General features: G+C 37.5%; 1 protein-coding gene across 2 annotated transcripts in view; it reads left to right on the top strand.

The window, feature by feature from the left end:
* gse1b (Gse1 coiled-coil protein b) overlaps nucleotides 1-12,358 on the top strand; it is a 333,061-nt gene that overhangs the window by 104,657 nt on the left and 216,046 nt on the right. For both annotated transcript variants that reach the window (XM_052097772.1, XM_052097771.1), the window contains exon 2: nucleotides 5,777-5,942. In XM_052097772.1, the coding sequence (XP_051953732.1) occupies nucleotides 5,777-5,942 (166 nt within the window). The remainder of the gene's footprint in view (nucleotides 1-5,776; nucleotides 5,943-12,358) is intronic.

Here is a 12,358-nt window from a genome sequence, read left to right as displayed (position 1 = left end):
CAAAATACATTTAGAATTTTTTTCTGCCACAACTACCTTCTAATTTATGTTTTCTCCTCTTTGTCAGTGCCATTTAGAATGTGAGGGCTGTTTGTTTTAAACTAGTTTAATCACAGAGATAGAGTTTTGCAACAGACTGTACAATTCTGTACTGCATTCAAACTGGTTTGCAATCCCTGCTGCAAATCTCCCTGCTGCATTAGTCTGTTGTTGGGTTGAGACCAGTCCGTGAATTACCACACCTGCTCTGCCCTCGTGCTGCTATGATTAAGCCGTGCTGATAATTGACCCATGCAGCGCTGTTTCGTTCCTCTTCTGATGCGAGCAAAATGCACTCCACAACATACAGATGACAGGGAAAGGCTTATTTATATTCATAAGAAAAGTGCTAACTGATTGTTCAGTGAAACGTTGCGATCCCCTGCCATCCTACATTTCAGAAATGAGCTTGTGGGCCACTTGAAATGAAGCGAGTTTGACACGTTTTTATGCTGTGAGATTACTGTGAGGAAGTGCATGTATTTGTGTGTGTGTGTGTGTGTGTGTGTGTGCGTGTGTGTGGTGGGGTCCCTTTTTCAGTGTAGAAAGCACTGCTGACTGGTGCTGGCAAGCATTATTTGCGTCGAGAATATTAAATTAACCATGTGAAATCCCAACAACGTCACATAAAAAATCACCAGTTGTGTAGCGCTGCTGCAAAATGTATATAGGGGAAACAGTGACTACTACTACTACTACTAATAATAAATCATTAGTAATTGTATTATAGTCAAGCAATATCTCACATCTGTGATGCTCTATTATGCAGCACTATATTTGACAAAATATAACTCCAGTGTTGTATTTTGGATTGTGCTGTATAAAACCACTTCATTTGATAAAATTAATACAATATTATGTTGAAAATGAATTGTTATATTTTCATTTGATAAAAGTTGTAAATGAATTCATTTATTTAGACACCATTGTGATGATAAAATTTAAATAAACTGTTGAAATGTAGTTCAGAAAAAATAAAAAAAATAAATAAAAAAGGTATCGAACTCTGTATCAGCAAGTAACAAAAATTAAGTATCGTTACTCATACTCATTCTCAAAAAAATGGTATTGGGACCTCCCTAGTTTTAAATGTTTTTTGGAACAATGACAAAGTTACAGGATACAAATATAGCTGCAAGCAGCGATGACGGCCCCAAGCACCATGGGTCCATTTCCACCCGGTGGCTTCCGGAAAACAATGCAAGGTTGACATGCATTTTACATTATTCTAAAAGAAAATTAAGTAATTTGGTTGAATATAAGAGGACTGTTTAAAGTCTGTTGTAAGAGCCACACTTCCTGCTACCTGGTTGTGGTGCTATGACTGTGACCCAAAATAGTCACATCCATGTGATAGCCCCCAAGACTAAACATACATTGAAATTTTGATCTAAATCACACATTGCACACAGAAGATATGCGACACTTCCTGTTTCCCATTTTTCACCATTAATTGAATGCCTCCCCATGGCAACACCTATCGATATATCAAAAATCTGTTCAGAATTTTGCATCTTCAAAGTCTCATGAATCCCCTAGGAGGAGTATTTAAAAGTTCAGAGGATGCAATATTTTAAAAATCTAAAATGGCCTACTTCTTATTGAGTGGAGCTAATAACTATAATTAGGAAAGTTGTCTGGCTTGATGAGAAATATATATGTACCAATTTTGGTGACTGCAGGTGAAAATGGGGGTGCTACAGCGGCACTGGCCAACAGGTGGGCCATTTGAGTGTGGTTATAAAACAAATCCATTATATGTTCTCAGTACTCTGTGTGAATGTGTGGCCTGTAAGTATGAAATACATTTAGAATGCATATCGTATTTCAACAAAGCTGGGAAGGTGAGGGTTAGGGGTAGGGGTTGGTCTAGGTTGTTTATGGGATTTTATACTTATAAGCCACACATTCACACAGTGTAATGAGAACCTACAAATAATGTATTTTGCACCTTACTAGCTATTGATATCTTTTGTTTTTATCTAATAGGTTAATTGTTAGTAAAAAACACATGTACAAAGGCTATTAGACAAGGTTAAGAAAACCGCATACAAAGGCCTAATAAGTAACTTATAATTCCAAACAAGTCTGTAAATAGTCCATTACAAGTCCAATTATTAGTCATTAATTATTATCTCATTTCTGATCCCTAGAATAAAGTGTTACCTACTGTTGTCACTGTTGTTCTTTTATAGCCTTTTACAAATCGATTTGTCTGTTTTCAGTGTAAGACTGTGGCTCTCAGACCTGGAGGATAAGGGTTTCTGTCTAACATCTCACCTCACTCCACGTCAAAAGAAACTTCCTGTACTTTAAAGAGCTTTTAGTTAAAGTGTGGAGCCCATTTATTTTTAGACACCTATGCATCAGATAAGAGTTTCTCACTCCCAGGCATTTCTGTGTCTCTTTGTAGTAGACTACAGCAAGTTATGCTGTTAAAGGATTGTCTGTCTGTCTCATCAGCTAAACTTCAGACTTTTCCCTGATAGTTCCTCCACTTTCCTCTTTCTAGGCTCCTCACCTTACTTCCGTGGTAAGAATACATCTCAAAAGCGCTCACTCACCCGAGCTGTACAATATCTTCTTTCCTCTCTTTGTTCTGATGGATCCAAGAGCGATCTGTCACATATCTGGGCTCCGTCACTTCAGTTTGAGGATGAGACTTTCATAAAAGGTCCTCTCGTTCCCCAGGAATCAAAGCCGAGACAGCTGCTAAAAACAGTCGTGCGGATGACAGGGCCCTTTAGATGTTAATAGCAGCGTGCCGTCGGCGTTCTGTCTGTTAGATACCCTGCTGAGATGTTTCGTCATATGGCCATCAGCATTCTGTTTGTCGGTTGATGTAATGCTGTGGAGCATTACTCAATTAGTGAGTGATTAGATTAGTGGCATGTTGAACAAGCTTTCTTCATTATGACATTGTTCTTTTTTTATGGGCAGGAACAGGAGGACTTTTTGTGCATGTTCTGCACTGCTTTTTTTGAGAAAAAAGAGGACTTATGCAATTTAAACATGGTTTAATGTGTTAAATTGAGCTGAAAATACTAGACTCTTGTCTGTAGGATATGTATAGCCTGTTTATCTGATAGTTAGTACTTTAGTTAGTACTATAGTTTTTAAAGTCTAACTCACATTTGTTACCTTAAAAAGCTATTTCTACTTGATTTAACCCATAAAATTAGTTTTGTTGGTTAAACCTAATTCAGGTTCTTTTAGTGATTTAGTGAATATATTCAGGATGTCCTGGATTGTAAACTGAAGTGACCAGTCAAACAGCTGAAGAGCTTAGTTGTTGGTATTTCACTCCAAAAAAGACCCAGGTTAAATTTTGTTGATTTTCTTTAAAACACTAAAAAATATAAAGGAAAATAACCATTAATTATATAATTATTTATGTAATGACAATTTTATTCATGAAACCAATTATAAATTAATGGTATACATTTTATTCAGTTCTTAAATATTTCACACACGTTGAAAAGTTAATAGGAGTTTTGGGTGACTATGTTATAAAGGCTGTTAAACAGAAATATTGGTACTTGTTTGGTGGTAAAATATGAAACGGCTCAACAATTCTACCCACACAAAAAGTCGTCATTTTTATTTGTATAGTGCTTTTCACAACACAAATCGTTTCAAAGCAGCTTTACAGGAAATCATACATTAAAAAACAATTAGACATGGGCAATTTACTGCCTGTGGGCTGGATCAGGCCCTCCATATTTTCTGAGACGGTTATCATACTGTGAAAATCTCATACCGTTGCAACCCTAGTGGGGTCCATCCTGAATCCAAGGTTCAGGCAGTGGCATATGAAGTATCCGATGTCTTACAGTTGATTCCCGAGGTTGAGACATAGAAACAAATAGAAGAATATTAGCGTGAATCCCATTAAAATTCTGGCAGACCCAACTAAATCAGCCTAATTGTGAGTTTATGGATACATTAGGTTATGCCTAAATAGTAATGCTAAATAAATAAATTATAATGCTAAATAGATAAGTCTGTAGTCTAGACTTAAACTGAGTGAGTGTGTCTGCATCCCGAACACTGTTTGGGAGACTATTCCATAGTTTAGGTGCCAAATATGTGCCTCCTTTTTTGAATTTTGATAATCTTGGAATTATTAACAAGCCAGATTTTTGTGATCGTAATGAATGTGACAGAATATATAGAGTGTCAGAAGGTCACTTAAGTACTGCGGAGCTAGACCATTCAAAGCTTTGTAGGTAGTTAACAGAACTTTTAAATTAATATGAAATTTAAAAGGTAGCCAATGTATATTTGGTCAAATTGGGCTAATGTGATCATATTTCTTGGTTCTAGTCAACACTCTGGCAGCTGCATTTTGAATCATTTGAAGTTTATCTATTGAACTTGCTGGACATCCTCCCAGTTATGCATTACAATAATCTAGTCTTGATGTCATGAATGCATTAATTACTTTTTCGATTGTATCACCAATTATTAGGGCTCTTTCAACATGATTCTCAGTGGATGTATCACTGAGTGTGGAGAATCGATTGGAAACCCTAACAGGAACGGGAGAGTGGTGTCACTTTGCTGAGCAAGTATGTCGCCGAGACATCACCCAAAACCGAGAGAAATGAGTGCATTCTTTATAATACATACAGTAGACTGTAGAAAAGTGGAAAAACCTCCACTTGGTATGCGGTAAAATGGCAAAGGATAAAATGAACGTATAAGAATAAGAATAAGCAATGCTAAGTAGGCTAGCAAGCTACAAACACTCATGCAGCATGCCATCAACAACAGAAGGAGGTAGTGATGTCACTGGGCCAGTTCAGGGGACATACCGTGTGTGTAGGAAACACAGTACAATGGACTTTCAGAACTCAAAACTTCATTCACAATAAAAAATAAAAAGACAATTTTTAAGTCTTAAACAAGACTGCAAAAACAACTTTTTTAGAATATTACCTCCCACATTTACACATCAAAATGTATTCAGTGTTCAGCACCTGACAGGGTCAATACTCATTTCAAGTAATATAAAAATACATTTAAAACTCAAAAGTAGTATAACACATTACATTTTAAGTTCTAGCAGTCAGATTACAATTATTGACTTTCAGTTAAGTTACTTTATGTTCATTACTTGGGTTACATCTAAAATAATATTATTTATGATGAATATAAAACATGAGTTTTGTTCATAAATACGTATCTTTGCATTTCTGTGGGCATAATCCTCAATAAGTTATTGTAAGGTAGAAATGTGTGGTGCAGATTTTAAAACTTTGTGCAACAATGAACATGGGAACATTTTTACATTATTTTGAATTTGTTGGTAAAGAAATAAACTTTCTGTGAAATGTGTTGTAGAAAGTAACTTAAAATGAAAGTAGTTAGCAATGTGATTAATGTTTCAATAAAGTAATCAGTAAAGTGATTACAATTTTATAGAAGTAATTAATCATTTATAGTGGATTACTTTCGAGTAACTTAACAAACAGTGCTCATTTCACATGCAAAGAGGTTAGCAAATCAAAACAGAGGTTATATGCATAGAAGTCTTAGGTACTGTAGCAAAAACAGCCTGTTTAATTTAAGCATCCGAGAGAGGGTGGAAAATGGTCATGACAAATTTTTTGGGTGCAAGAAACCTTGACTAATATTGGAAGTGAACGTATGGAATGCTACAAAAGTGCAGAATATGGGTTCTGTGTTGTTTCTTTGGTCTCTGTTAATAATCAGATATGAATGTCTATTGCAGGGTTTGACGGTGGAGGAGTCGCCCAATAACAGTAAGGAGTCAGAAACCAGACCTACAGAGGTCACCACAGAAGATGTGCCAGAGCAAGACCCAGAACCTAGACAGACCTTTGACCCCTCACCCCCCTTCAGCCTGAAAGTGGAAAAAGGGCAAAGATCCATGTCCAGTGAGTGTCCATGAGTTCATACCTTTCCTGAGGTTTTCTCTGTTGTTTTTCCCTCCAGGAGCAGATGATGTAGATGTGACTGACAGATTCATAACACAAGTGTTGCTCGCTGTGTCTGTAATGTTGATCATGCAGTGCAGATGAGAGAGAGAGCAAACTGAATGAATAAATGATTGCCATTTATCTTTCGTTTCTTTTGTCCAGACGCTGCTGGATTTTAAAACTAAGTTTTGTTGTTAAAATACTTTAAAAGCAAGAAAATCTATTTAGAAAGTGTCACTGCTGCATGATGTAAGAGGTTTTATGTTCATACCAGGGAATACCCATGTGAATACCTTGAGCTACCAGTGTAACACACGATGCCAGGTGTTCTTTCTCACTTTCCAGAGAGTTCTTTCTCATTCTCCAACAATTAATTCCATGCTCGTTGGATGTGTGCAAATACTCTTTAGAATAGAGCTTATAAGTTCCTTCTGTGTATACAAACTATCTGCCACTTTGGTTTCCAGTTAAGCCTTGATGTTTGCCATAAATAACACAATAGCTCAAGTCTTTAGACAAACCTTACCAACCTGATAGAACTGTCACCTAGATCATCTCACATATGCAAAAATAGGCAAATGTGAAGTAAAAACAACATATAGTTGATGGTGTCTGACAAGAGGGAGCAGTTTTTACCCATCACAGCAAGTTATTGTTAGAAACATTCTTCTATTTGTAGAGTATTCCCGATTGCTGTCAGAGCGACATGAAGAAAAATCCAGAGGCGGCTTGTCAAACTGTATTCCCTCTAATCATCATTTACTTACCCAGAGAGACATTAGAAAGCAGCTGTCTGCAGGTTCTTTTTGAAGACACTGCTCTATAGTTTTCCTGGAAGCCATCCAGATATCTGTGGTGATATTAATCTCAGAATAATAATGAAGAAAAGATCAATAAAGTGCATCTGTGACTCCCCACTTTCACAGCAGTCTTGGTCCCGGACATACAGCTTTTCTCCCATTATCCATTTACATTTAAACATAAATCTTCAATAAAGAGTTCTAAGCCTTGAACTAAATGAACCAACTCCAAGATGAACATTATGAACTTTGAAAAACCAGAAAAAACTCAGTTTGAATTGTGTAGTTAAAAAAAACAATGGTACACAATAAAATTATTGTTTTATAGCCACTGATCATTCATAAATATACACGAGTACTTTATTAGGAACACTATGGTCCTAATAAAGCGCCCGTCATGGACTTCTGCTGTTGTAGCCCATCCACCTCAGGGTTTGACGTGTTGTGCATTCTGAGATGATATTCTTCTCATCACAATTGTACAGAGTGGTTATCTAAGTTACTGTCGCATTTCTGTCAGCTTGAACCAGTCTTGGCCATTCTCTGTTGACCTCTCTCATCAACAAGACATTTCCATCCACAGAACTGTCACTCACTGGATGTATTTTTTTGTTTTTGGCACCATTCTTAGTAAATTCTAGAGACTGTTGTGTGTGAAACTCCCAGAAATACTCGAACCAGCTTGTCTTGTACCAACAATCTTGCCATGCTCGAAATCACTGAGATCACATTTTTCCCCATGGTTGATGTGAACATTAACTGTAGCTCCTGACCCATGTTTGCATGATTTTATGCACTGCACTGCTGCCACATATGGGCTGATTAGATAATCGCATGATGTAGGTGTACAAGTGTACCTAATAAAGTGCTTGGTGAGTGTATAAACAATATATTTAAAGTTTATTGCAAAATGTTCATATATACAATACAATGCAAATTTCGTAGGCATATTAGATGTTTTACAAAAACTTTTGTCTCAGGATGGTAATTTTATATTTTCTGCTTAAATGTGTCAATATGAAATATAACATTCCTTTTTCAAATAGAATAGAAGTAGAACAGAGAGTCCTGCACCAGATGGAAAGGCCCCCAGAGAGATCTCAAGATCATTGGATCAGTCTGCGATTGACAATTGATTGATTGATTGATTGATTACTATACTTTCTATGATGTAAAATCATAAATAAAAACTGCTCATGGAATTCTTTTTGGAAATCCTCACAATATATTTTTTTGCAGTTGTTTAAAACTTCTGCACAGTACTGTATGCAAATACATAATTCGTTTCATTGGGGTGAGTGGTCACTGCAGTGCTATTTTGTCTTAATTGGATAATCACTCTTTAGGATTATGGGTAATGTAGTTCTTCACTGGGAATTTAGATCTTAAACGTGATTTTTCAAAAACCTGTGGCTAAAAGGGTGGTTAGTTCCAGCAGTTACATCATAGAGGAGATCAGGTGTCATCATTTCATTACTCATTGTCTTTTTGAAGCATTAAAAGTATCTTTACGGAGTACAGTAAATACTGGAAGAGTTAAGTTTAGTCTTTAATTGAAAGACACAAATTAACGATGTTGTTAAGGTCACGTGTCACGTGGAGGAGGAGACAGGAAGTGCATAATTGTTTAGAAGATAAACTTGTACAGACCACAGACCAAGAGCCGTTCACAAACCAAAACAGTCCAAAACAATTTCATAACAATATAAAAAATTATTTCCAAATAATAATAATAAAAAAAACATTACTGCATTAAATAATTATCTTTCATTTCGGAGCAATGCCGTTGCGTTTGAGAGAATGTAGGGGTGTACTGATATCCAGGTTCAGCGTGATAAGCCATAGCTTCAATCGCTCATGATCATGTTTAGACAATCGATGAAAAGTTTTTTTCCCGGCTTGCATTTCTTTGGGGTTTCTGAATCCAGGATACACACACCAAATGATCATTTTGAACAATACACTTATACAAATACCAATCTACAGCAAAGACAATTCAACTTTTGTACAGCGCTCCTTCTCTTGTAAACAATGACGCTTCTCCTGTCTCCTCCTCCACGTGACGCGTGAACTTACCAATGAGTTTACCAATCCCTCTCATGAGCGCCCATCACAGAGATGTACGGAAGTGAACATTTGTAGTTAAAAAGTATATAAATATTGTTTCATTTCTAAAAATAATCAATCGTTTGTGTTCAGAAGAACTTTATTAGTCGACTGGAGTCGTGTGGATTATTTTAATGCACACTAAATATGCATTTTTGAACGTACATTCACTTGCATTGTTTAAAGGAGGCCTGTAATGAAATCCTAAAAATCTTAAATTCTGTTTTGATGAAGAAAGAAACTCAATCATCAGCACATTTTCATTTTTGGTTGAACTTTTCCTTGAATATGTAATTTATTCTTATTTAACTTTGAATAATATAGTAAAATAGGGATATACTGCCATTTCCTTTAAGGCTTTTAAAACTTATTTTAAATATCATATTTCAAAAAATATTTCTGTCTTTTTTGGTCAACATTCGTTTTGGTCCATTTTTCATTTACATTGGCGTTTTTTGAACCCAGCCAACCTGAATAGCTAAAATACAATAAAATACAATATAATATATGATTCTTCATTCTTTCCTCTCCAGAAATCGAGTAAGTGAGTGTCTCCTCCTCTGTGCCACTAAGTGTCATTTTTACTGTGTGTATGAACCCGCAATGACCAAGAACATTTGCTGTTTCACGAATGTTTAAGTGAAGCATTAAAGTGAAACTGGAGCGCTTAATGTTCACTATCAAAATCCCTGGTTATATTTCTTGTGGTTAAGCATTTATAACATGGCTCAACATGGTATAATGACTCACTATTTGGCAGGTATTGAACAAAACCACATATTATTGATTTATAATGCTTTTGTAGATTAATTATTAAGTCATTAATTAACCCCTTTAAAACCCTTAACAAAGGGAATATTAATGTAAAGTGCCACTGATATATCTGTATCATGCTTTTTCTATGATATCTCTGATGTTACTCTGACTTACATGTAGAGTCTCATTTGGTCGAGCTTGAAGGGCCAGGACTGTTTGGTTGCAGTGTTTAAATCGAAACTAAATGACTGGTCAGACAGAGCCCTAGTCTAATGACTCTTAAATCACACACACACACACACACACACACACACACACACACACACACGTAGTGTTTCCATGTTTTATGGGGACTTTCAGAAAACTTTCTGCATTTTTACATTTTCAAAAAACATAATTTATTATGATTTATAAGCTGTTTTCCTCATGGGGACCGACAAAATGTCCCCACAGGGTCAAAAATTTCGGGTTTTACTATCCTTATGGGGACATTTGGTCCCCACAAAGTGATAAATACACGCACATAAATACACACACACACACACACACACACACACACACACACACACAGATATAGACTGGTCAGGAAAGCTTTGAGAAGATGGATGTCTGGTGTAATGGCTCTGACAGGATGAGAGAGAAGCACACTGCAAGAGAAGATGAGGACGCCAGTTTCACACAGGAAGTAGTGCGGGGGGTGGATGAGATGTGTTTAACCACAGTCCTGTGAATCAGCAACACACACACAAACTACATCCATCTGCACAGCCGTATTGTATCAGAGGACTTGACCACAGATTACATTTGTTTTATCATACCGACCCAAACAACATAAACAAATAGAGAGAAAGATATCGCTATCGAGTATTCCGAGGCCTCTTGATGGAGAGACACATAACAGACAGGAAGAGCCATCTCTATGGTAAGACTCTCTTACCATACGCTTGTGATAATTGCTATATTTTGTTGCTTGTCATCTTATAAGAGGCAACAATCTGGCAGGCCAACAGCAGACATGCACACTTTGTCTTAAAAGTGAGAAAGCAGCTGTTTCAAACTGCACCTCATTCAGGTGTTGCTGTGTGTTTGTTTGAACCATTGTTTTGATCCCGATACTGCTCAGTGTTATAGTAAATCCACAGAGATGGTTTTGTTGCCATCATGATCAGTGGTCAGCGTCAGAGTGGGTGTTGAAGTCTTTTTAACATGTATTTGTGGTCTCTCAAATGGAAGAACTTACTCAGAACGAATGACGCATCATTGTGTTGAAGTGGTTGTTGAGAGGTGCTTTAGTTTAGAGCTTTTATATTCAGTCAGTGAAGATTCAACACCGTGCTAACATAACAGTGTGGACATGAAATTAGTTTTTAAACATATGTTTAAACTTGAGTTTACACAAGATCAGCGTTTAAACTCCGATGTCTCAGCAATGTCATTTATGTGACGTCATATGGGCCTTTACCGAAAGGTTTGAGACTGCTTGGAAGCAGTCGTAAATGTTTTGCTGAGGTGAAATATGTCTCACACATAACCAGAATTTAGCCGGTGACCAGGAAACCTCCCTGGCCATCGCACAAAGTTGTACTTTTAGACTCCCATCCTAGTGTTAAGGCTCGTTCTGGCAAAGTATGCACTTTGAAGTGCTGTGAAGTGGGGGCTGGACTGCATGGATGTGTTTGTTCCGGCTCCAAAGAAGGCCTGGACTTTGTCCCTGTGTCCCCACGATCTTTCCCTCACTGTCCCTACTGTCAATTTTATACAGTCAAACCGGGCATCTTATCTTGTGGTTCGCTGTGCATGACACCACGGAGACTCACAGCATGTGGAGGCTCATGCTATTCTCCGCGATCCACGCACAACTTAACACGCGTCCCGCTGAGAGCAAGAACCACTAATCGCTACCACACAGCGGTTACCCAATGTGACTCTACCCTCCATAACAACCGGGCCAATTTGGTTGCTTAGGAGACCTGGCTGGAGTCACTCAGCACACCTTGAATTCGAACTTGCGACTCTAGGGGTGGTAGTCAGCGTCAGTACTCACTGAGCTACCCAGGCCCCCGATCAGTTTAAACTTGAGTTAACATGAGATCGTTGTTTAAATTTGTGTTTACATGTAACCTGTGTTTAAACTCAGATTTTACATGTGTGTTTAGTTTACATAATTTTTGTATAAAGGTCTATAGAGTTCACTGTCACAAAGACACCTCTGTTTTGGCTCTCCTCAAAAGCAGAAGAACTTGTTCAGACACGTGGAATTTTCCTCTGAAATAGCGAGAGATGGAGGAAATATATGAAGGAGTGGGTGAGAGATGAGGTGTTGAATGCAAAAGAGACAGAATGCAGCCTGTCTCTCTTTCTCTCTCTCTCTCTCTCTCGCTCTGTCAGGAGATGAAGCAGCTGTAGGTGACAGTGATGAGCTTGCGGCTGTTGAGTAGCAGATGGGAAAGAGGAAGTGTCAAGGCAAGTGTGTGTGTGTGTGTGAGAGAGAGAGAGAGAGAGAGAGTGTCTGTGCATCACTCTCACTGTATAGCTGTGTGATAAAAATGCCACTGGAGTCATGAGTACTCTTTGAGTCTGTTGCCAGTGCCATGGCTGGTGGAATGCCAAATAACTGGCCTCTTTTTCCACTGCTGAAGGAAAGTGTAAGAAGAGAGTTCAGAGAGAGAGAGAGAGAGACAAATGGTCCCTAAAATGTGAGTCAGAATTCTT

Source organism: Xyrauchen texanus, chromosome 29, assembly GCF_025860055.1.
Source record: "Xyrauchen texanus isolate HMW12.3.18 chromosome 29, RBS_HiC_50CHRs, whole genome shotgun sequence".
Lineage (NCBI taxonomy): Eukaryota > Metazoa > Chordata > Actinopteri > Cypriniformes > Catostomidae > Xyrauchen > Xyrauchen texanus.
This window is presented reverse-complemented; position numbering and strand designations above follow the sequence as displayed.